The sequence below is a fragment of the Danio rerio genome, chromosome 5, assembly GCF_052040795.2.
Source record: "Danio rerio strain M-AB ecotype USA chromosome 5, GRCz13ab, whole genome shotgun sequence".
Lineage (NCBI taxonomy): Eukaryota > Metazoa > Chordata > Actinopteri > Cypriniformes > Danionidae > Danio > Danio rerio.
Genome location: NC_141025.1, coordinates 79832565 through 79859887, shown reverse-complemented (window position 1 = coordinate 79859887; position 27323 = coordinate 79832565). Strand labels below are relative to the sequence as shown.

General features: G+C 38.3%; 3 protein-coding genes and 1 long non-coding RNA gene across 10 annotated transcripts in view; 3 read left to right on the top strand and 1 right to left on the bottom strand.

Annotated features, from left to right (window-relative positions):
* Positions 1–554: 554 nt before the first annotated feature.
* Positions 555–7901, top strand: spra (sepiapterin reductase a; the record flags this gene model as incomplete). The annotated part of the gene is given in 5 exon segments (NM_001024430.2): positions 555–918; positions 2639–2929; positions 5495–5859; positions 5918–6107; positions 6642–7901. Coding segments are annotated over 3 exon segments (786 nt in total).
* A 4193-nt stretch (positions 7902–12094) lies between these two features.
* smyd1a (SET and MYND domain containing 1a) lies at positions 12095–26835 on the top strand. The gene is given in 10 exon segments (NM_205540.2): positions 12095–12235; positions 16181–16357; positions 18705–18918; positions 20309–20439; positions 21364–21402; positions 22507–22705; positions 23030–23122; positions 23537–23700; positions 24454–24622; positions 26608–26835. Coding segments are annotated over 10 exon segments (1458 nt in total). The 5' UTR covers positions 12095–12098; the 3' UTR covers positions 26743–26835.
* Positions 16803–17172, top strand: LOC147844567 (uncharacterized). The gene is made up of 2 exons (XR_015492232.1): positions 16803–16887; positions 16975–17172. It is a non-coding gene; the product is annotated as an uncharacterized LOC147844567 (long non-coding RNA).
* fabp1a (fatty acid binding protein 1a, liver) overlaps positions 21939–27323 on the bottom strand; it is a 102772-nt gene continuing 97387 nt past the window's right edge. For 3 of the 7 annotated variants that reach the window (XM_087252887.1, XM_087252884.1, XM_087252888.1), the window contains exons 5-6: positions 26866–26954; positions 26360–26713 (exon numbers count right to left, since the gene is read on the bottom strand). In XM_087252887.1, the coding sequence (XP_087109013.1) occupies positions 26901–26954 (54 nt within the window). In that variant the 3' untranslated portion in view covers positions 26360–26713; positions 26866–26900. 7 annotated transcript variants of the gene reach the window in all.

Here is a 27323-nt window from a genome sequence, read left to right as displayed (position 1 = left end):
TTATTATTATTATTATTATTATTATTTATACTTTTCAGAACCAATTTGCTTTCTACATTTATTTTTGTTATTCTTTTATTGTGTAAACACAGGTTCTTAAAAGAATGAGATTATATAAATAATCATGTATTATTATGTTTATTATTATTATTATTATTATATTTATTATTATAATTGTTACTATTTACACATTTTCATACACCTAAATATCTTTTATGTATTGTTTTATTGTGTGAATTGATCTCGTGGCCTAGATATTTACTGTATCTAGTAAATTGTTTAAATTTGTATATATTTATTAATATAAATTTGTATAGATTTATTGTATATATATTTATCACTGTTCTGATTCTTTAATTATTTCTTGATGTTTTTAGCATTCTTTTAACCCCATTTACAGTATTGTTTGTTATTTTCACTCATTTGTCTATTGTTTTGTTTTATATTTACTCTTTTGTGTATTCCTGGAGTCATAAATTTTCTATTTCACAGTTTATTATTTTATTAATAACCCATAAAGTGGGCGGGGTCTCTCGTGTCTTCCGGAGGCGTGACTAATCGATGCTGAACTCTCCGGTTCTTCGGCAGCTCTTCTCGTCAGTCCTTGGGGAATCATGAGCACGGCTTCGGGATTCGGGAAAGCACTGGTCATCATCACCGGGGCATCCCGGGGCTTCGGCCGAGCTCTGGCTCTGTCGGTGGCGGCACGTGTATCTCCGGGCTCAGTACTGGTGCTCGCGGCTCGGTCGGAGGAGCAGCTGCTGGAGCTGAAGAGCGCGCTGACCCGCGGGGAGACCGGCCTCACCGTCCGCTGCGTCCCGGTGGATTTGGGCTGTGAAGCAGGAGTGGAAAAACTCATTGCCGAGACCAGAGATATCCAGCCGGACATCCAGCACCTGCTGCTCTTCCATAACGCCGGTCAGAGAACACTCAACGTTCCCTTAACGTTAGATTTTGATTCCTGTTAACGTTAGTTTTTTAAAGCCAAAGATAACGTTTTGCGAATTCTTTTTAGATTTAACTTTTTTTCCAACCATAAAACAACTTTCCCAGAACTTCAAGAGGGGACACGTAAAAAAAAAAAAAAAACATACATAACCTTTATGATTTGATTTGTTTTGTATGTTTGATGTTTGTTTTCATGTAATTCATGAGCTATATTTTGCAGAATTACAGAACTAAATTTGTAAATACAGCATTTATGAAAATTTTAAATTAATCAAGATGTGGAATAATTAGTTAAATATTAAAATAGTCATAAATGATTTACTCAGTAATAATGAGGAACGTTAGATGGCATCAAAACCTCACATTTATTTGAATTTCTGTTCTGCGCGCCTAAATTCTAACGGTCAAAACCTTCATTTAAAAATCAACCGTCGTTTTGTAACGGCCTGACTCACTATAGCTATACTTTCTCGTCTTGTTATCGAATAATTCCATGTAACGTAAAATTTATTTTTTATTATTGAATACCTGACATAAGGTGAGCCTAACGTAACGTGAAACCGCTTGTCTACAGACCAAAGAGAAAGGCATGTCTAAACCTCAGTTCAGTGGTAAGCATTCAATGTATAATATATCCTTTGTTATCTCAATGGTTTGTTGATGTGATTGTTTCGGTTGTTTATGTCTGTGGATACATTTAGTGTTGTATAGAGATTGTTTTGAAATCATTACTTGGTGTGAGGAAACGTAACATCTCTGTAAAGTTAAATGTTACCCCGTGATGAAATAACTTAAACCTTGCACAAGGACAACAAATGTTCCTAAAGTGCTTGAGTTTTATAAGTGCTGGACTAAGATCTCTTCCATATATATATTTATATATACATCTAAATATATTTCTTTATATATTTTGCCAAAAGAGTAAACCTGTTTCTGCGTTTTTTGTGTGTGTGTGTTTGTATTTTACAGTGCTTTAAAAATACTCAAAAATGTAATTGTCTGTGTTTTCAAACTATTATATTTGATTTACCAAAGTCACATTTCTCATCCGTCACATCCATAATGGAGAGATGTCACATCCATAACAAAGCTTTTTCCTCATAAATGCAAAAATCTAAAACCAAATAAAATCAATCATGGTTGTTCTATAGTGAGCCAACTCTTATCCTTTTGATTGCAGTTTAATTCACAGAATTTCTACAAAGTATGTTGTATACTGCAAACTTGGACTTTTTTTTTTGTCACATCCATAACGCATGTATATTTCCCTAATTTAAAATATAAAATTGGTATTTTTCTGCTCCCACAACTCTGGCCATGTTGTTTTGAAAAATATAAACATATGTTTCAATATAATGTTAACATATACTTCCTCTGTCGATTTATGTTTTGAGATTTTACTGCAAATGTCACATCCATAATACTGGAACTGCTGGAAGCTTTTACTCCATAACTTTTCTGTTCTCTAACTCCGTGTTTCCCAACTCTGTTCCTGAAGGCACACAAAGAGTTCACATTTTATACCTCGTCCTAATCAAACACACCTGAATCAGCTCATCAGAATAAGGCAGACGTTGACAATATGCGCTGTTGGTGGTGTGCCTCTAGGAACAGGTTTGGGAAACACTGCTTTATCTGTCCTCTTGACTTTGTATAAGCGATTGATGTTCTGCTGCTGTGTGTCCTGCAGCTTCTCTCGGTGATGTGTCTCGTTACTGTCGTGATTTCACCAATATGGAAGAGCTGAACTCATACCTGTCGCTGAATGTAAGCTCCGCCCTCTGTCTGACGGCGGGAGTCCTCCGCACATACCCGAAGCGCTCCGGGCTGACCCGCGTCATCGTGAACATCAGCTCGCTGTGCGCACTCCGGCCTTTCCCCACCTGGGTTCAGTACTGCAGCGGCAAGGCGGCACGCGACATGATGTTCCGCGTCCTCGCAGAGGAGGAGCCGGAGCTCCGAGTGCTGAACTACGCTCCAGGTACATAATGAGCATCATGGTGAGAATATTAGCTGTGTTTCCGTCCACCTATTGTTATGTGGATTACTGCACTACACTTCTCTCAGCGTTATTTCTGCATTTTTAGCAGGAACTGAGGGTTTTGCTCAGTGGTTTTGCACTGTGGCATCACAGCAAGAAGGTTGCTGGTTTGAGTCTCGGCTGGGTCAGTTTCTGTGTGGAGTTTGCATGTTCTCCCCGTGTTGGCGTGGGTTTCCTCCGGGTGCTCCGGTTTTCCCCACAGTCCAAACACATGCGCTATAGGGGAACTGATGACTAAACTGACAGCGTGTGTATGGGTGTTTCCCAGTACTGGGTTGCGGTTAAAAGGGCATCCGCTGTGTAAAACATGCTGGAATAGTTGTCGGTTCATTCCGATGTGCATTCGTTTCTATGCAGCTTTATAAATGAGAGCCCTGCTTCATTTTCATCATAGTAAAGTTTTTCAATACAGCAGATGGCCACTTCCAAAACAAGACCAGAAAATTAATAAAAGCACACATTACACAGGCACTCATTATGCACAGTTTATTAAGCCATAACTGATTATAATGGTGTCATGCAGTTGCACAGTGAGTACATTCACCCCAGCTCACAGCAGCACACAATTAGGTTTGAGCTTGCAGGTAAGTCAGTGTTAAGCAAGCCAGGATGCATTTGGCATTTATTTAGTCCAGACTAAAGAAACCAATAGAACTGAACTGAATGTGAACACACCAGAGCTTTCAGTAATAACCGTGAGCAATGTATCACTATTGTATTTTAAATCTCAAAACTGATTATTGCCATTACGTTTTAAAGCACCATGTAAACAATGTGATGGTGCGGTCATGAAATAATCAGGAGAACCAAACCACATCTGGTGGACTAAAAGAAGGATTTGTCTTGGATCTTCTTGTGATACCAATGGCATATTAAAATACCAGGCGTGATTATTTTCCTGGCTGGCAGATAAAAGTAGAGCATGATCGAAATCTCACTGCTCAATCAGATAAGGAACATTTTATTTTATGACCTGATTATCTGATATGATCATTTGCTCTGGAAGTTCCCTAAAGCAGACGCGTGTAAAATCATTCAAAAATAGTCCTAACGCGTTCAGTAGGGAATATATTATACATTATTTTATAATAATTCAGAGGAACAGAGAGCATTATTGTGCACAGTCGCTGAATCTACAGTTCAGGTGTTGTATTTTAGACATTTGTCAGGTTTTTGAATTCAAATCTAATAAAATTGATTGGATCTCACTGAATGGAAATGTCTTGTCTATACAAACTTTAAATACAGCCTTTTCTGATTTGATTTATAGTGGTTTGTTAAAATTTGGTGTCTGTTTAGCCAATTACATTTTAGTAAATTTATTTGATGCCAAATTGTAACCGTAAATTAATGAATGTAATTCTATTTGCATGTGGCTTTATGAACTGTTTTGAAAGAACCTTTGTAATACAGTAATTTATTATTTTACTTTCGTGTTTTCACCATCATTTCATTCTTGTTTCGTAGAAAACTTGATATTTTCAGCAAAATGACTCAATAAGGGGGTGGCGCAGTAGGTAGTGCTGTTGCCTCAAAGCAAGAAGGTAGCTGGTTTGAGCTTCGGCTGGGTCAGTTGGCGTTTCCGTGTGGAGTTTGCATGTTCTCCTTGCGTTTGCGTGGGTTTCCTCCGGGTGCTCCGGTTTCCCCCACAGTTCAAACACATGTGGTACAGGTGAATTGGGTAGGCTAAATTGTCCGTAGTGAATGAGTGTGTATAGATGTTACCCAGAGATGGGCTGGAAGGGCATCCGCTGCGTAAAACAAAAGTTGGCGGTTCATTCCACTGTGGCGACCCCAGATTAATGAAGGGACTAAGCTGAAAAGAAAATGAATGAATGACTCAACAAGCCTGAAGAGAACCTGCACAGATTTATCACATCCTTCAGTGATCTTCGTGTCACACTTGCTTGTTCATTTTTTAAGTAGTGATCAAGGTCTGCTATGTAAATGAGGTCTTAAAGGTGATATATTATTAATTATGAATGCAAACTAACTTAAATGTATCATTAGAAATTTAAAAGTGTGAAAAAGCTGAATAATCAGACATTGAATATACACTGTAGACTTGCATTGAGACTCTGAAGGCTTTAATGTGAACTTTACTCCCTACTTATGGCTAAAATAATCAATATAAAACTTTTCTGGCTATCAGCTCTGATCAGGGTAAACATGAACTAAACTGGAGGTGATTTGAGAAGAAATTCAACTATGAAAGTGATTTATTGAGCTCATGATCTTTCACGCGTCATGGGATTGATGCTCAGAGGCGTTCAGGCCTTCAGCTGATGTGTGTGTATGTGTGTGCTTACTCTGACATGGCTTGAAATGAATTTTTTCACTTGGTAGCATTGGCATTCTCAACTTCAAAAAATTAGGAGCAACCACCAAAATTGATTGAGCACCCCTACAAATTGTAGATTAACAGATTTATTGTATTTGAAAACAACAACAATCTAACTAAAGCTAGTGTTTGTGTGTAACTCCTCTGCTCTGTGTCTCCCACAGGTCCTCTAGACACAGATATGCAGCGTGAGGCGCGGAGCAGCTGCGCAGACTCTGAGCTGAGAAACACCTTCAGCCAGATGCATGCCAACGGGCAGCTGCTGACCTGCGATCAGTCCATTCAGAAGCTGATGAGCGTGCTGCTGGAGGACAAGTACAGCTCCGGAGAACACCTGGACTACTATGACCTGTAGATCGCTGACACGTAAACACACTCACACACAGAAAAGGAGTCTCTCAGACAAACACACACGATAGGAGACTTTCTCACACACACACAGAATAGACTCCTAAAACACACAGAGAGACAGAACAGGAGTCTCTCGTACAGGAGTCAAGTAAATGATATAATATATATATATATATATATATATATATATATATATATATATATATATATATATATATACATATATATACATATAAATAAATAATTGCTAATATTTCGCTTGTTTTAAGGATAATCTCTCTTCATTTTGACTCATTATTTCTGAAAACAAGACTATATTGCTTGCTGGTCTAGTAAATGCTTCTTGGTTCAATAATTATATTGATATTTTGGACTAGAAACAAGACAGAAACTCAAAATAGGAAGCATTTTTTTGCATTGCAAGCCTCCGTTTTCTATCCGCCGCGCCCGATCCCGCTAAAGAGTGGGGGGAGAACAAAACCGAAAATCACCCAGTTATACAGTCCAGACAGCCTATAACAAGCTGTCTGTATAAACACACACACGCACAGCACCAAGCACACACACAAAGACAAAGCTTTCTCTCTCATTCGCGCGCGCCCTCTAACACACACTCATAAGCACCAAGCACAAACAGGCAAAGCTCTCTCTCTCTCAGTCTCTCTCTCTCTCGCGCGCGCACACACACACACACACACACATACATACATATCTCTCATTCGCGCGTGCGCACACACACACACAAACTGCAGCAAACAAGCTAAACACAGCATCACGCTATTTCATTTACACACATACATACGCGTGCTCACTCGGGAGTCGGGAGCGATATTGCTAGACAGCCCGCTCCCGTCCCAAATTAAACCCGTTACCGACCGCTCCCGTGATTTTTTCGGAAATTTATACCCGCGACGTAGAAATCTGGTCGGGTCCCGCGGCGCCCGCGGGAATGCAGACCTCTAGTTGAAGCGGTGTGGCTAAGCATATTTCAGCCAGTCAGAGTGAGACAGTTTCTCCAGAGCAGATAATTTATATTTAAATATTAACTAAATAAACTGCTTTACAGAAGATTAATTATTAACTAAAGACTAACTATGTGTGCTAGCCAAATAAACACTCTACATTTTAAATTCTTTACTATTTTGTTACTAAAACATGAGATTGTATGACAATAGATATATAATGTGATTATTAATGTATGAGCACTTACAGTGTGTATTGAAGGATTCAGAATGTTTTACATTAGTATGCATTGAGGAATCTATGTAAACACCAGAGTGTGTTTATGATTAATGATGATTAACCCATGATTACAGTGCCTTGGTATTAAAGTGAACTGCAGATGACTGAGAGTTCTGGACCAAATAAATACTGTTTACTGATTATATATCTGCTGCCTTTCGTTATAAAATAATGACAAATGCTCTAAGTTTAAATGAAAGCTTTCGTAACTCCAGGTGTTGTATTCAGCATTTTATATTCCTTTTTAATTGCCAGCCAAATACACAGTTGAAGACAATTATTATTGTTTTAATTAGTTTTCAAATATTTCCCCTAGTGCTCTTTAACAGATTTTTAAGTGATATATTTAAGAACTCGTCTCTAATAACTGATTTCTCTTATCTCATAGCTCATAAAATTAGACTAGATGTTCTTCAAGACACTGGTATTCAGCTTAAAGTGACATTTAAAGGCTTAATTAGGGTAAAGTTAGGGTAATTAGGCAAGTCATTAAATAACAGTGGTTTGATCTGGATCTTTGACAATTCAACACTAATTTTGCTGAAGTGGGTTAAAAATGTTGACCTTAAAACGGGTTTAAACCGCTTTCATTCTAGCTGAAATAAAACAAATAAGACTTTCTCCAAAAGAACAAATATTAGAGGAAACACTGTGAACAATTCCTGAATCTGTTTAACATCATTTGGGGAATATTTGAAGAAGAACACATATTTCATAGGAGAGATAATAATTTTGTCTTCAACTGTAGGTATTCTTAATATATAATATCTTAATAATACGAAACTTTATTAGTGTTTTTTAAGATTTTTCTTTCTATAATCAAAGTGTTTTATGATGTGTACTTTGATTCATTGAATATAATAATGTATAAATTGATAATAATTGTGAATGTTTGCTGTCAATAATGTCCTGTTTGTTCTTTAATACACTTCTGTAACGTCAGATGAATAAAAGCGCTCCTGCGCTGCTTCTCTGTCATGTCTGTGCTGATTATGTCCAATTTTCCTGCTGTAAGTAAATGATGAAGCACACACACACACACACACACACAGCTGTTTGTACACTTTTCCAAAAATCAATCAAGTTTGTAAGCCATATTTACACACAGCAGATGGAAATAATGAAATGAAGATTATAATAGCCTTCTTAGGAACCATCTTCAGACATCAACTTATTTATGTATTAATCAATAAGTTCTTGATGGATTTTATTTCTTGATTTTCATTTATTTATTGTTTGCAACAAACTATTTGGCCCCTTAGGCTATTTAGTTTTTGCACCACAACAAAATATTTAGCCCCCTAGGAGGTAGATTATTTTTGAGAATGTAAACACAACATTTACAAAAAAGTTGTGTTAGATCAGGGGATCTCAAACTTTTCGGCCTTTGACCCCCAAAATAACAATGCCAGTGACTCGTGACCTCCAGTATGCTCTGAGGTGGTTTTACATAGACAAACCTTGCATGCAAACACACCAACAGGCTCAAGTATATTTTTCATTTAATTTTGGAGAACGCCACTCAGAGATCATCCTCCATGTTCAGTTGTGGCCTGTATTTATTTTTAATGTACATGCGTACTGTAAAGGTTTAATTTGGTGCTATAAAATCAGTCCGATGCTTTTGCTGTGCCTTTAAAATAGTGCACTCGACCTAGGGGCGAGTGCACTATTTTTTTTAAAACTACCTTTTTTTTTTACAGTAACTATTAACTACTATTTTTATCTTCTGTGGGTTATGAGTAAAATGTGTTAATCCTAATAGTTCAATAAAATTAATTTGATTTTTGTGACCCCCTGAGGGGTCCTGACCCCCACTTTGGGAACCACTAATGCATTTACTAAACTGAATAAACAATACATTTATTATAGTGTTTGTTCATGTTAATGGAAATACAGTCGTTCATCTTCATTCATTCATTTTCATTCATTCATTCAATGAACAGCCAATTTATCCAGCATATGTTTTACGCAGTGGATGCCCTTCCAGCTGCAACCCATCTCTGGGAAACATCCATACACACTCATTGACACTACGGACAATTTAGCCTACCCGTTCACCTGTACCGCATGTCTTTGGACTGTGGGGGAAACTGGAGCTCATCTTAACTCATGGTGCATTCACTAATGTTAACAAGCATGAATATGGATTTTAATAATGCATTAGTAAATGTTGAACTCTGAATCATAAATGGTGTATGTGTACTGTTTATAATGAGTTCATGTTAGTGAATAGATTCAACCCTTACTGTTAAGTGTGACCTTGCACTGTTGAGAAATGAATCACATGCTTGTCTGTATAATAATAACATGGTCAAACACAAAACCTAGTTTTCACCAATACTGGTCAACCATGAATATCTGTGGGAAGTCATGTCACTTGATATGTTGACATTCTGCGGTTGTGTGGAATTAGCACAAAACATTTTAGTCAGTCTGATGTTTGCGGTCAATTTGATGCAGTTTCACAGATGAACAATTTTCTGTTTTCTTCTCAGTTTTTCAGCTATTTACATTGATGCATCTATCAGATGCTTTTATCTCAATAGAAGGCATACATTTTCATCAGCTCAAGCGTGATAATTGTGCAGGGAATCAAACTCATGATCTACATGTGAAATCTTGTTGATAAATGTCCTTCTGTAGTTGAAAAATAGAACAAATAACAAAAATGTGTTTACTCTGAATCAATTTATACAGAACTGTGGAATTTATTTACAGTATTTATTAAGCCAAGTGTATTTTTAGTAACTGTAATTAACCCTTTGAGCAGTATGTTCCCACAAATGCAATGTAAAATGTCCACCATTTAGCAACTACATTTCTTAATTAAAGCTTAACGCTTTGACAATGAAATATATAAAATATATAATAGTTATTTAAAAACAGTGTAAAGCTGTTCATAAAACTCACTGCAGTGATCTTCTGAAGTTTCACTGAAAAGTTAAATAGGTTTTTGTTGGTCACACTTTACAATAAGGCAGTGGTAGGGAATATATGGCTTGCGAGCCACATGTCGGTCTTTGGCAAAAAATACGTGGCTCTCCAGCTGTCTCCCTTTAATAATATTTTGAAGTTTAAAAAATTATAAAAGTCACTAGAAATCTAAATGTTTTCTATTGAAAATACAATTACAGTTCCTATTTAGTGTAATGTTTTTACAGCAAAATTAATAAGAAAACTATTTCCACTAGTCTGTGTGCAGCAGCGTGGAGTTGAACTTGAATTGCGACACCAATAAAGGGCAAACAGCTTACATTTCTATGGTAATCTTGTGCACATAACGTCAAACAACCTTCATAAGTGATGATGGTGAAAATAAATTAAAAAATTATAAATTATATTAATTAATTGTTCTATTAATTCTAATAATTTTCATTCATGGACTTATATTTGTATGTTTTTGAGTTTTGCGTGGACATAAAGGTTTTTGTTTAAACCTGTTTTATTTATAGCAGTATCAATGGCTCTTTATAAACATTTGCTAAATAAAATGAAAATGGTTCTTTGCTGAAAAAAGGTTCCCGACCCCTGCAATAAGGTTTCATTACTTAATGAATTATCTTAATGAACAGTACGTGAACAGCTTTTATTAATCAGAGTCCAACATTTACTAATGCATTAATACAATTTGAATTCATCCTTGTTAACATTAGTGAATGCACTGTGAGTTGACATAAACTAACTTTAAACGGCTGTATTTTCATTAACACAAACAAATACTGTAATAAATGTAGTGTTTGTTCATGTTAGTAAATGCATTAAGTGATATTAAGCAATACAACCTGAAGTAAAATGTTACCATAAGTTTTAAAACTAAAGAAAGCATGAAATCCTCATGTGTGATGTTTATTTTGCACATTGATATACTCAGAAAATGACTTTTGCTGAACTCTTTAGGTTTTTGGGGACAGCTTAATTGTTTTATGTTCAATCTTAACATTAACATAAATCTTAACTTAATAGATTTGTGTAGAGACAACATGAAGGACCTGTGTGGAACCCAGCATTGTGATATCCAGGCTGAAACAATATATATACTGTTGAAGTCAGAATTATTAGCCCCTATTTGATTTTTTTTTCTTTTTTAAATATTTCCCAAATTATGTTTAACGGAGCAAGACATTTTTCACGGTATGTCTGATATTTTTTTCTTCTTATGCTTTTATTTCGGCTAGAATAAAAGCCGTTTTTAATTTTTTAAGTACTATTTAAGGTCAATAATATTAGCCCCTTTAAGCTATATATTTTACTGATAATCTACAGAACATTCATTCATTCATTTTCTCGTCAGCTTAGTCCCTTTATTAATCTGGGGTCGCCACAGCGGAATGAACCGCCAACTTATCCAGCAAGTTTTTTACGCAGCAGATAGCCTTCCAGCCGCAACCCATCTCTGGGAAACATTCACACACACACACTCATACACTACAGACAATTTAGCCTACCCAATTCACCTGTACCGCATGCGTTTGGACTGTGGGGGAAACCAGAGCACCCGGAGGAAACCCACACGAACGCAGAGAAAACATGCAAACTCCACACAGAAACGACAACTGAGCCGAGGTTCGAACCAGTGACCTTCTTGCCGTGAGGCGACAGCACTACCTACTGCGCCACTGCCTCCCCTATCTACAGAACAAACCATCGTTATACAATGACTTTCCTAATTACCCTAACCTGCCTAATTACCCTAGTGAAGCCTTTACATGTCACTGTAAGCTGTATTGAAGTGTCTTGAAGAATATCTAGTCTAATATTATTTACTGTCATCATGGCAAAGAGAAAATAAATCAGTTATTAGAGATGAGTTATTAACACTGTTATGTGTTATCTGCTCTCTGTTAAACAGAAATCGGGGGGGGGGAAATAAACGGGGGCTCATAATTCTGACTTCAACTGTATATATATATATATATAATTGTTTATTTATTTTATTGTACGGTGAGCTCTGCTGTGATGTGAGTTTCCCTCTGGGATTAATAAAGTTTAAACAGACAGACAGGAGGATTTTCGTTAGTGTGCTTCTGTCTGTCAGTGTGTGTTGGTGATCTGGGTGATGAGCACACGCAGCTGACAGACAGAAATACTCCTCAAACTCTGCTCTATTTTTAGGCTCTTGATGTTAGTTTCAGCTCTGGATCTGCTCAGTTCTGCTCCAGCCGCAAATCCAGCATGACCGTGGAGAAGACGGACCCCGTGGAGGTGTTCGGGGCCGGGCTGAAGGGCCGGGGTCTGCGGGGTACCAGAGACCTGTCGGCTGGAGAGGTGGTGTTCGCTGAGGCCAGTTTCGCCGCTGTTGTGTTGGACAGGTAAGAGTTCAGCTTCACTCAAATATATGATTTTGCTTTGTGTTTAAACTACTTATTTAAAATGAGCTGAAACAATGCAATTCTGCAGGTTTGTTTGGTTTTATGTTCAATCTGCTCAAATTAGTTGCGTTAGCTTGATGATGGATTTCTGGGACAACATGAATGAGTCGTGTGGAATTTTTTTGCAGCCGTTGTAAGTGAGTTTTTCTCTTAAATTATGCAAAATAGTCTTCCAGTGGGCTGGGCTGGTGTGCTATAGCAAACCCAAGGGCACCACTCATTTTATCGCCTCATAAAAGTAGATATATATTTATTTTTTTGTTATAGTTATTATTATTAATCATTCATTCACTCGATTTTTGGCTTAGTCTCTTTTTATTAGGGGTCACCACAGTAGAATGAACCGCCAACTTATCCAGCAAATGTCTTACGCAGGGGATGCCCTTCCAGCCGCAACCCATTGCTGGGAAACACCCATACACTCTTGCATTCACACACACACTCATACACCAACTGACCCAGCCGAGACTCAAACCAGCGACCCTCTTGCTGTGAGGTGATCGTGCTACTCACTGCGCCACTGTGACGCCCTATTATTATTATTATTATTAATTTACAAATTATTATTCTCACATTTTTTAACATTTGAGATATATATATATATATATATATATATATATATATTTATTTATTTATTTATTTATTTATTTATTCTATTTTATTAAAGTAAACGCCTACAATTATACAAAACTAATTAATCACCTAATTTGATTTTCAAAGTTCAAACAGGCTGCCAAAATTTACAAAAATTATTTTGCAATACTTCCTAAATTGGTGCTTAGTAATAAAGACTCTGAATAGGGTTTACCTTTATAAAGCTTCAGAACTTTGCCTGACCATAAATCACTAATGATATCAATAAAATCCATGCTTCTAATTTCCAAAAATTATGGCTAGCATCTTTAACTATTATTATATTTGCATCGGATTAAAATGATCTGATGAAAGCCAGCGCCGATATTTCATATTTTTTATTACTGTAATTCTTTATAAATGGGGCAAAATAAACAAGTTTGCTTTTTAACTGGTTCAGTTTGATTTACTATAAACCATAAATGCTGTATTTACTTCAGACAGATACTCCGCCACGATGGACGTTTGGGTAATTCTTTCAATAGTATCTGGATGGAGCCTTTATGATGCAAGCTGAGATTGGGCTGGGCGATGCAATGTCAGACACATTCAATGGACTCAATGGACTGAGTGATGTCACTGTGACGGGTAGGGTTAGGGGTGGGGTTAGGTGAGCGCATTAAAAAGCATTGGACCCCTCTTAATTCTTTACACATCAGGGTGTTTGCAGGGTCTTAAAATACCCAAAAATACTAGTTTACAGATATATTTTCACAGTGTATTTAATTAGAGTAAACTACTTTTTTAACGACTCGTAATCAGATTACAGTTTCTTATATATATTGTTTAGACAATGGCAGTATGTTATTCGCAATTTACTGATTCTCCTCATTTTCTCTTTAGAGATAGTGTAAGCAAAATAATTTAAAGTTTAAGTTCTTTAAAAATGTAAAGTTCTTGTGCAAAGCTGATAATCTTATGTCAAAACAAATTCATTTCTCTTCCACCATTGTCAGATTATTCTGCGTTTTATGTAACTTTATGTAGAGCTGGGATTGAACCTGCAACCTTCCGTATGGGAGTTGGTTGCTCTAACAAGGACGCTAAAGACCATGACCTCTAGTGTCTGTTGCTAGAGCACCTTAAGAGGTCAGAAGAGTGAGGTTTACCTGCACAGCACTTACTGACTGGCCTCAATTACACTCACCCCCCTAAACCTCACTCCCATATGAGTCATGGCACCAATGGAACCCTGCCGGTCCTACACCACCCAACCTGCTCCGAGCTGGGATCGAACCTGCGACCTTCCGTATGGGAGTCAGTTGCTCTAACAAGGAGGCTAAAGACCACGGCCTCTAGCATCTGTCGCTAGATTAACTTGTCTAGAAAATGCTTCTTGATGTAAGAATGGACTATAAACAAGACACAAACTCTGAGTAGGAATTGCATTGTTCTCAGTGTGGAATCTAATGATTTTTGGCATAAGAGAAAAATCAGTGATCGTGACACTTACAGTGTGTATTATTGGTTATTTTATAAACCCAGCTGTATGGTTAATCTGGATGTGCTACTGTAGGTGCAGATTCAGTGACATCGTCAGTATCCTAATATAGACAGTTATGTAAGTCACATGAAGCGTTACTGGTAAAGTGACACCAGAGGACTGTGTTTAACGCTCCTGTTGATTTATGGGTCAAAAATGACCCAGGCAGCACTTTAACAGCAGAGAAAAACTACTGAACAAGCTGTGAGTATCTTGAAGTGTGGTGACTTCTTCTAAAAACACTCTCTCCACTTCTGCAGGAGCGGTTATCATGATAAACACTGTTTACTATAGTGAGAGATGAGTGTTGTCCACTGAGTGAACACTGCTGAAATACTGCACACACACATTCACTGAGAATGTGTGTGTATGTGTGTGTGTGTTTCTTCATGCTGAGCAGGTTTGAGGATTGAGATTAAATGTATTCAGAGGCTCAGTTTTGACCCATAGTCGTAATGTTGTTGTCATAAACAGGACAACACAAGTCTTATAGTAAAAACTGAAATATTTGAGTTGGTCTGACGACCTCGCTCTCTCTGAGTATGACTGCATTATTCACCTGGGCAGGTCTGATTTTTGGATGTGTGTGTGTGTGTTTTTGTTTGTTTTTGTGTGTTGCTGTGTATTTTTGTGTGTGTGTGTGTGTGTGTGTGTGTGCGTCTGTGGACATGTGTGTGTGTGTTTTTGCTTGTTTTTGTGTGTTGCTGTGTGTTTTTTGTGTGTGTGTGTGTGTGCGTCTGTGGACGTGTGTGTGTGTTTTTGCTTGTTTTTGTGTGTTGCTGTGTGTTTTTTGTGTGTGTGTGTGTCTGTGGACATGTGTGTGTGTTTTTGCTCGTTTTTGTGTGTTGCTGTGTGTTTTGTGTGTGTGTGTGTGCGTGTGTGGACATGTGTGTGTTTGTTTTTGCTTGTTTTTGTGTGTTGCTGTGTGTTTTGTGTGTGTGTGTGCGTGTGTGGACGTGTGTGTGTTTGTTTTTGCTTGTTTTTGTGTGTTGCTGTGTGTTTTTTGTGTGTGTGTGCGTGTGCGTCTGTGGACGTGTGTGTGTTTGTTTTTCCTTGTTTTTGTGTGTTGCTGTGTGTTTTTTGTGTGTGTGTGTGTCTGTTTTTGTGTGTTGCTGTGTATTTTTTGTGTGTGTGTGTCTGTGTGCATGTGTGTGTGTGTGTGTGCATCTGTGTTTTTGTGTGTTGCTGTGTATTTTTTTGTGTGTGTGCGTTTGTGTGAATGTGTGTGTGTTTTTGCTTGTTTTTGTGTGTTGCTGTGTGTTTTTGTGTGTGTGCGTCTGTGTGCATGTGTGTATTTGTGTGTTGCTGTGTGGTTTTTGTGTGTGTGTGTGTGTGTGTGTGTGTTTTTGTGTGTTGCTGTGTGGTTTTTCTGTGTGTGTGTGTGTGTTTGTTGTGTTGTGCTGTGTGTGTGTGTTTTTGTGTGTTGCTGTGTGGTTTTTCTGTGTGTGTGTGTGTGTTTGTTGTGTTGTGCTGTGTGTGTGTGTTTTTGTGTGTTGCTGTGTGGTTTTTGTGTGTGTGTGCGTCTTTTTGTTTGTGTATACATCTGCTTGTTTGTGTGTGTTTTGTATGTGTGTGCATGTTTGTGTTTTTTTGTTTGTGTGTGCACATGCATACGTTCATGTGTGCGTCTGTTTGTTTTTGTGTGTATGCATATTTGTGTGTGTGCATGTGTTTGTTTGTTTGTTTGTGTATGCGCGCGTGTGTGTCTGTCTGTTTTTGTGTGCATGTGTTTGTGTGTGTGTGTGTGCGCGTATCTGTGTGTGTGTCAGTCTCTCTCTACAGGTGTGTCACAGCTGTTTCCGCCGGCAGGTAAACCCTCACCGCTGCGCTCAGTGTAAGTTTGCGCATTACTGCGACCGCACGTGTCAACGCGCCGCCTGGGACGAACACAGGAAGGAATGTTCCGCCATCAGAAACATCGGAAAGGCTCCCAACGAGAATGTGCGGTGAGTCCTGAGACCCTGACGTCCTTATACTGACTGAATGATGCTGCAAAATAAAGAGAATTCAATAAAATCCTTGTTATTAGCGCCCCCGGTGGCCAGATGCATCATCAGCTACTATAATTAGAATACAGAGCTGCTGAATGCTTGATTCTGATTGGCTAAATATCATCGTAAGGTGTTTGTTAGGTTGTTTTCAGACAAACGCACAGCTAAAGTAGTTCCGGCAGGTTTAGAACACGTTACAGCTCCATAATATTATTCCGTAGTTTACGGTTATTAGTTTATTTATAGTGCCTGTATTATTAGTTTCCTCCGATTGTCATCATTTTCAGTTTACGTTTTCATTTTAGACTCTTTATGTGGCAAAAAAATTTTGATTTATTTTAACATGTAGTTATTTTCACTTGACATTGACTTGGTGTGGTGTATTCCTGTTTATACTGCAGTGCTACCGAATGCTGGATTCTGATTGGCTGTCACTCTAAGGTGATTGGTTATTGTCAGATAAAGGCAAAGCTAAAGTAGTTCCGGTAGGTTTAGAGCACATTACAGCTCCATATCACTCCGCTGAATGATTAGAGTTATTTCACAGCTTTAACAGTCAGAAATCATTGCAGGACACTCAAGGAGATGTGGAGGACACTTGAGCTACACGCAGAAGACGTTTGAGGAGGACACACACCTTATAAACACAAATACACCATCTCAACAGTGGACACCAGAGGAGAAGCTCAGTAAAGACCTCTGTGATGGGGAATTATTAAGGAATAATGCACATAATATTCTTTACATAAAGTGTTTTGACTTCAACAATACTTTTATTTTTGTAGTTGGCATTTTTAAATAATTCGACACGCGTCTGCTTTAGGGAACTTCCAGAGCAAATGATCATTTCAGATAATCAGGTCGTAAAACAAAATGTTCCTTATCAGACTGAACGGTGAGTTTTCGATCATGCTCTACTTTTATCTGCCAGCCAGGAAAATAATCACGCCTGGTATTCTATTATGTCACAAGAAGATCCATGACAAATCCTCCTTTCAGTGCACCAGATGTGGTTTGGTTGTCTTGATTATTTTATGACCGCACCACCACATTGTTTACATGGTGCTTTAAAATGTTATTTGTAATAATACCATCACGAATTGGGTCGAGTCACAGTGGTGAAGGACTCAGTGCAGCTTTGCTGAACACATTCTAGCAGTTCACGAGCGATGCATAGTTCACATGGAAAAACAAAGCAACGCTCAGAAAATACTTAGACAAGGAATGAAGTAAGCAAACCACAATGACTCACGACGGAAGTAAGATAATCCGTTACATAATAAAAGTGTCACATTGGAAAGGAGGAATGCATTCTGTGTGAACAGCCCCTAACACGACTGTACACCACCTGACTAAAGTCTTGTGGAGGATCTCCACAAGCAACACATCATAACTGGACTTCTAATTGATCATAAAGTGTCAGAAGGAGGATTTCTGCTGATCTGCATCCCAATCATCACCAATACTGCAGAAGACCTACTGGAACCAGCATAGACTAAGATTCTCAGTGAAATCAGTCAAGTTTGGTGAAGGAGACATCATGGTTTGGGGTCATTCAGTATGGAGAGATCTGCAACATCAACAGCCTGAGGTATCAAGACATCTGTGCTGCCCATTACATTACAAACCACAGCAGAGGGACAATTCTCCAGCAGGATAGCGCTCCTGCTCATACTCCAGCCTCCACATCAAAGCTCCTGAAGGTCAAGCTGCTCCAGGATTGGCCAGCCCAGTCACCAGACATCAACATTATTGAGCTGATGAAGGAGGAGGTGTTGAAGATGAACACAAAGACTCTTGATGAACTCTGGGATCCTGCTGAAGCTTTCTTCTTCATTCCAGATGACTTTATTAATCAGTGATGTGAGTCATGTCAGAGATGTATGGATGCAGTCCTCCAAGCTCATGATGGAGTCAGACACAATCTTCATTCTGTCTCCACTGCAGCAGGACTTTATATTCTATACTGGACATTATTTCTGTTCAGTGATGACACTTTAGTCTGAGCAGAGTCAGACCGCACTGTGCTCATCAAATTAGTCAACATCAAGACATGATCAGATTTATTGAGCTCAAATCAGCAAAATCTAGAGGCCTTCACCTTTCATAGAGACACTTCTGACACCAAATCATCGATTAGAAGGCAAGTTATTATTGCTGTTCCTAAAATTTGGATAAGCAGCAACACTTTTGTCAGGGAGTGTAGATGCTCTTCATCTACAGTGTGTTTTTGGGAAGTGTGAATGGTTTCGGTTGTTCCATTACTATGATTTCTCTCATATATTATGTGCTGTGTTTTCAGTCTGGTTGCTCGTATCCTGTGGCGCATTCAGAAACACACCGGCCTAGTCTCGGACTCTCAGCTCACCACCCTAGATATGCTGGAGGATCATCTCTCCAGAATGACCCCCGAGGACCTGAAGGAGCTCAAAGCGGATGTGAAAACCTTCTACACCTACTGGCCTAAGAAAAGCAAAGCAGTGGGAGAGGATTATGTGTCGCATCTCTTCGGTGTGGTAGGCACACATCCAACATGGACTTTTTGGAAATGCGGTCGAAATTCAGCCTTATGTTTTAGTGAAACTGCAAAAATGTGCTTCAGCACACAGTTTGACAGCAGTTTCTATGTGAAATAAACACTAGGGGCAGTATGACACCAACCACTTCCTTTTCCTTTTCACACTAATGATATTTACAGGGACCTCATCGATTAATAAAAGATAGAAAATGTAGACAGCCCCCTCTTGTGGATTCTTCACATGAAATGCACAACAAAATGTACTCTTATAACATATTTTAGATTGCCAAAAATCTAGACGGCACCCTCTAGTGCATTCGTCTTCTGAAAAGTACAACTAAATGTACCTTAAGAAACATATTTCAGATATACAAAAATGCAGACAGCACCCTCTAGTGGATTCATCATCTGAAATGTGCAACAAAATGTTCCTGGAGCAACTTATTTCAGATTCGCCAAAATGTGGACAGTGCCCACTAGTGGATTTGTCATATGAACATACATCAAAGTACCCTAAGTAACCTTTTTTAGATTCACAAAAATGTAGACAGCGCCCTCTAGTGGATTCATCATCTGAAATGTGCAACAAAATGTTCCAGGAGCAACTTATTTCAGATTCACAAAAATGTAGACAGCGCCCTCTAGTGGATTCGTCACATGAATTGTACCAAATGTATTAGGAGCAACTGATGTCAGACTACAAAAAAACATGACAGTGCCCTCTAGTGGATTATTTATCTGAAACACAACAAAACATACCCTAAGCAACATTTCAGATTTGCAAAAATGTAGACAGCGCCCTCTAGTGTACTGTCATCTAAAACATACAACGAAACACTCTAAATAACATATTTCAGATTCGTAAAATGTAGACAGCGCCCTCTAGTGTATTGTCATCTGAAACATATAGTGAAACATACTCTAAATACCATATTTCAGATTTGCAAAAATGTAGATAGCGCCCTCTAGTGTACTGTCATCTAAAACATACAACGAAACACTCTAAATTACATATTTCAGATTCGTAAAATGTAGACAGCGCCCTCTAGTGTACTGTCATCTAAAACATACAACGAAACACTCTAAATTACATATTTCAGATTCGTAAAATGTAGACAGCGCCCTCTAGTGTATTGTCATCTGAAACATATAGTGAAACATACTCTAAATACCATATTTCAGATTTGCAAAAATGTAGATAGCGCCCTCTAGTGGATTCTTCATCAGAAATGTACAAATCTAATCCTAAGTAACACATTGTAGATTCACAAAAAATGTAGATGGTGGACATTTTTATTTTACTATAGTTTTGCAAAATAAAACTAAGCAAAATATTGCAAAATATGATCTGTGGAACGGAGATGTTAATGTGTTTGTGTGGTCCTCAGATCAGCTGTAACGGCTTCACTCTGAGTGACCAGCGGGGTCTGCAATCGGTCGGCATCGGCCTGTTTCCAAACCTCTGTCTGGTCAATCACGACTGCTGGCCGAACTGCACCGTCATCCTCAATCACGGAGAGTGAGTACAGGACAGAGAGCTCACAGGAAAAAATAACCATAGTAATTTATCGTAAATGCCAGAATAAGGGGCCGATCACACTGAATGAGCTTTTAGCGTTGAGAGGCGCCTCTTTTGAATGGTTTACTAACGGACGTGAGCGTTTTGCACGCTACTTATGCACCCTACGCGCCTTGCGTATTAACGACCTGTTGCGCCTCGTGTTTTTTCCCTTGCGCGCTGTGTGCTCCGTTTCATTCTCCAATCAAAGGAAAGCAGAGGCGGGGTTTTTGTTGAGGTTCCTGCAGTGTTTGTGTTGTTAAGACTACAACGTAGACTTGAAAATAGAGGAGACACTTGTGGTTGCTGTTTTGGGTAATCCAGAGCTGTATGATTCACAAATTACGAATATCACAATATTATTAAATATTAAAATTATATTAATATCAACAGCAACGCTATCGAACAGTACCCAGCTGATCCAGTCGTTGGCTAGCGACATTAAAAAACACCCTGCGCTCCTTTTTTTCTTGTTAACACAATAGGCAGTGTGGTGCACCTCGCGTTTTTGGAACGTAAATGAGCGTTGGTGAGATCAGCCCCTAAATCGGTTGTGGTGATTCTACAGTTGCTATGGTAACAAAATAACTACAGTAACTAATCTATTGTGGTGATTTTACAGTTATTTATGAATTTATGAGGAATATAAGTAGTATTTAGCCAAGCAATTTTTATATCTTAAGTAATTGAATTACTTTTCAGACATCGCACAGACATAGTAATGTAATGTAATGTGTATTTATTTTTTATTCTATTTATTATAGTAAATAGAAAAGTCATTTATATGCAGTTTTAATGAATGTTTGAAGAAACTTATCCAATATTGCTCATTTATAAAACATTAGGCAATACATGACTTATGGTATATGTGTTTCTCTCTTGCAGTCAGTCAGCTCTGGATGCTTCATTCCACTCCAGCAGAAGGTGAGTCAGTGCAACAAACACACGTGTGACCTTTGACCTCCACTGTACTGACAGCATTAGATCTACACTATTAATGTACAGTAAACACATATAACTTACTTTTTTCAGGGTGAGGGTAAGAATTAAAAAAAACATTTTATTATTTTTGTTAATTACAATTTAGTACCTCGTTTACTTTCATGTTGTTTCATGTCACTCACCAAGACATACAACAGTCAGTTATAGTAAATAACATAGTCGGTAATGTCTTTGAAACGTCCTATAGTAACGAACCTGGAGGAATCTGTTGTTGTGATCCTACAGTTGCTATGGTAACACAACGACTATAGTAATTGATCAGCTGTGGTGATTCTACAGTTGCTATGGTAACACAACTATAATAATTGATTTGTTGTAGTGATTCTACTACAGTTGCTATGGTAACAGAATAACTATAGCCATATAAACAAATGACCCATTTCTAAAATTAAATGTTTTATGTTATATACATTACTATAATTTTTTGTTTGTGGGAGGAGACAAAAATTAAACATGCATTATTTTTATTATAAAACAAATATTGTTTTACTGTTTTTGTATATTTTTTATTTTTAAACTAAAGGAAAATGGATTTATTTTGCATTCTAGTTTTCGGTAGTATTGTGCATTATGATCAGGCAATGCAGCCGGTCAGCTGCTCCTTTAAGAGGAGTAAAAGACGTTCTGTTCTGTTCAGTCATCATTCGTGTGGAATTCAGCTCTCCCTGTGCTGTCGTCAGTCACATGTTCGCTTCAGGGTTCACATCAGGAGAGATTTCTGATGAGATTTTATCATGTGCTGCAAAACATTCATTGGCCTTTATGTTAAGAGTGGAGTTACATGAAGCAAAAATACCCTCTGTTATGAAAGAATGAGTGTTGATGACGATGATGATGGAAAAGTCTCACCTCCTCTGGATAACTGGGAATGTCTGCTGCATGTGTGTGTATGTGTGTTTGAAATGTGTATGTTTGTATATACGCTTGTGTGTGTACTGTACTATAAATGAATGTTCATGTCTATGCATGAGCTAATGTGTACTTGTGTGTGTGCGTGTGTGTGTGTGTGTGTGTGTGTGTGTGCAGGATTGAGCTGCGGGCTCTGGAGCCGATCTCTGCTGGACAGGAGCTGACCGTCAGTTATGTGGACTTTCTGAGCGTCTCCACAGACCGCCAGCGGCTCCTCCAACAGCAGTATTACTTCGACTGCAAGTGTGAACACTGTGTGAACGGCACCAAAGATGAGCTGATGACCGCCGTCAAACCCACCGAGGATGGAAAACAGGTCCATAATCCATTCTGTAGGCTCTGATGACTCTAGATCAGCTGAGTGTGTATCTGTGATCAGTGTGTGAAGTGTGTGGATGTACGCAGCGCCTCACTGTGGCAGAGAACAGTGTTACACTCATGCTCGCCGGTGTAGTGATCTGGGGCTGTTTCTAGCAAGTCTAATTAGAACAAATACACTTAATACATGTTTACCAGTAGAGGCTGGAGATATTCACACACTGCTGACAGACACACAACTGGGATTAAACCCCCATAAATGTGTTTTGTGCATAATAGATCCCCTTTAAATCATCTTCTCCTTGACTGTGTTTTTCTGCAGCCGTCTGCTGATGTGGTCAAGCAGCTCACTGACTTCAGTCTTCAGGCTCTGGTGAAGATTGAAGCGGCTCGAGCTCAAGGAAACTTCCATGAGGTGAGACTGAAGATGGATCTGCAGATGTGTGGATCTGGCAGCTGCAGTACACAATTTCAGCGATGTTTACATTTATCTTGTGGATATTCCTCAGAGGTTTAAATGTATTTATAATATGTATCATATATATTGTACACTTAATTATGAATAAACATTTTCAACCCAGTACTGGAAAACACCCATACACACTCATTCACACACACTCATACACTACGGCCAATCTAGTTAATCAATTCCCTTATAGCGCATGTGTTTGGACTGTGGGGGAAACCGGAGCACCCGGAGGAAGTCCACGCCAACACAGGGAGAACATGCAAACTCCACACAGAAACACCAACTGACCCAGCTTGGACCCAGCAGTTAATCGCGATTTGACAGGACTAATTCTGTGCTATTCTGATGTGGTTAATGCAGGTGATCAGGATCTGCCGTGAGTGTCTGGAGAAGCAGGATCCGGTGTTTGCCGACACTAACGTTCATGTTCTGCGTGTCCTGAGCACCGCCAGCGAGGTTCTGTCCTTCCTGCAGCAGTTCCAGGAGGCGGCCGGATACGCTCAGCGCATGGTGGATGGATACATGTGAGTATTGTGATATTTCATTGATATAAAACTGATCATTTCATTGGCTTTATTAACATATTTATTAACTTAACTTATTTATTTTCATTAATCATATTAAAATAAACAGGTAAAAATTATTTTTTAGATATGATTAATTCTAATTCAGACTAAAAAACTGTGTTGAGGGTCAAAAATGTACTCTCTAAATCACTGTAAATGAGTGAAAACCTCCGCAGATATCCTGACTCTGATTGGCTGTTGTCATTTTCCTGCCATTAATGATCATTTTCAGCTCTGGGTTCAGCTTTGGGCCACTACAGCCAATAGAAAGCAACTACTTGGGAGGCGGGGCTAAAGATAGTACAGTTCTATCTGATTGGTCAAATTTAAATAAACAACCAATGCAGAAAATAAATGAAAATTAATATACATACGTGATACATGTATTGCATATATTATTAAGATCACAATAATGATCATTTTGCAATATATTGTAGCAGTAGTAGTAGTAGATTCTGAAGTATGCATTTAATTGAGACTACGCTATCCCATAATGCACTTTGAGAGAATTCATGAATAGGAGTGAAGCGACACTGATGCAGGAAGGTCATGTGATCATGATAGAACATCTGAAATACATTCACACTATTTAGAGCACACTATTCTAATGGTCGTGCTGTAAACTCAAATGTAGTGCATACTGGAGTGTTTCAGACGCAGCCTGACTGTAGAGCTCTTATATAACCTGCTGTCCTCCTCCTGCTCTTCCAGGAAGCTTTATCACTACAATAACGCTCAGCTGGGCATGGCCATCATGAGAGCGGGCGTCACACACTGGCATGCTGGACTGATAGAGGCAGCTCATGGGCTGATCTGCAGAGCGTACGGCATCCTGATGATCACACACGGCCCACATCACCCTATCAGCAGAGACCTGGAGGTACAACCCCTGCTATAATACACACACCATCAAGCTATAATACACACCATCACGCTATAATATACACACACCATCACACTATAATACACACCATCATGCTAATACACACCATCATACTATAATACACACCATCAAGCTATAATACACACCATCACGCTATAATACACACCATCACGCTATAATATACACACACCATCACACTATAATACACACCATCATGCTATAATACACACCATCACACTATAATACACACCATCATGCTATAATACACACCATCACACTATAATACACACCATCACACTATAATACACACCATCAAGCTATAATATACACACACTATCACACTATAATACACACCATCATGCTATAATACACACCATCACACTATAATACACACCATCACACTATAATACACACCATCACACTATAATACACACCATCACGCTATAATACACACCATCACGCTATAATACACACCATCACACTATAATACACACCATCACGCTATAATACACACCATCACGCTATAATATACACACACCATCACACTATAATACACACCATCAAGCTATAATACACACCATCACGCTATAATACACACCATCACGCTATAATATACACACACTATCACACTATAATACACACCATCACACTATAATACACACCATCACGCTATAATATACACACACTATCACACTATAATACACACCATCATGCTATAATACACACCATCACACTATAATACACACCATCACACTATAATACACACCATCACACTATAATACACACCATCATGCTATAATACACACCATCACACTATAATATACACACCATCACACTATAATACACACCATCACACTATAATACACACCATCACACTATAATACACACACTATCATACTCTAATACACACCATCACACTATAATACACACAATCACACTATAATACACACGCCATCATGCTATAATACAAACCATCAGCAGAGACTCGGAAGTACAACACCTGCTGCGGCACACCATCAAATACCAATACACACTATAACATACACCATCACACATCGATACACACCATCACCCCATCAGCAGAGATCTGGAGGTACAACACCTGCTGCTGCACACCATTGTATAACAACACACACTATTGTACACATCAATACACACTATTAGACATACCATCACACTTTAATACACACCATCATATAACAACACACACTATTGCACATATCAATACACACTACCATCACACTAAAACATACACCATCACACATTAATACTCACTATTATACTTAACATCACACTATAACACACACCATTACTCTATAATACACACCATCAAAAACCAATACACACTATCACACATTAATACACACTATTATACTCAACATCACACTATAATACACACCATCATATAACATTACACACCATCACACATCAACACACGCTATTGTACTCAACATCACACTAATACACACCATCACACTAATAAACACCATCAGACATCAACAGACACTAAAATACACAGCATCACACAATCACAGCACAATACACAACATTATACACACACATCAAATCATAATCCACACCATCACACAATATTGCACACCATAATAAACACATCACACAACAATACTCACAATCACACCATTATACACGCCAACAAACAATACACAGCATCATAATGTAATGGATAAAGTTGTGTGTTTGTGCTGCTGAAGTGTAGATTTCTGACTCACAATGTTTCAAACTGAAGATATTTATTGTCATTGAACTCTACAGATGCAAACATTTAACAACAAACACATCCAGGTCTAATCAGCATTCTCCGCTAGTCTGAAATACAGTATAGAGTGCATGAAAAACTGATTTAACCTTTGCTGTCTCACCATGAAGCAACTAAACAGTCTATCAATCATGTTCATGATCCCATCAATAGCAGAAGAATATAGAAGAGTGTGTGTGATGCTGGTGTGTGTGTGTGTTTTCAGGCGATGCGGAGGCAGACAGAGATGGAGCTGCGCATGTTCAAGCAGAACGAACATGTTTATCACAGCATGCGTGAAGCTGCCCTCACCAGCAAACCCATGAGCGTCGCTGGAGAACAAGTGCAGATCAAAGCATGAACACACTCACACACACACACACACACACACACACATGAACAAACTCAGAAACATGCGATCATTCACGCAATAAATGCATTTCTGCAGATGCTGATGTGTTGTGATTGATTGTAGGAGAATCACCTTTACAAACACACAGATGAAGATGATGATGATGATCATGAGATGCGTCTGCTGATCCTCTTGTAGACGATACCATTAAAGCTGAGAGTCTGAAACCGGATACGTTAATTAGGTTAAACTGTACACAGAGTTACTAATCACACACCCCAAATTCAGACATGGTCAAGTTTGACATGTTTAAACCTGTCCACAGCTTTCAGTAAAATTGGTTAAAAGCTCTCTTAATTAATTTCTTACTATTAATAGTTACTATTAGAGAGCTCTGGAATTCAGTTCTTCATACTAACAATTATGTTTAGAGAGCCCTATTATGAAATCCATACTAGTAGTAACTAACACAAATAGAAAGCGCTATAACTACATTTTCACTGGTAATGTCGCCGTTGACCTCCATTGATTTGATTAGAATTACAGATCTAATGGATTTATACTAGGTAAAGCATTTAGGGAGCTCTTTA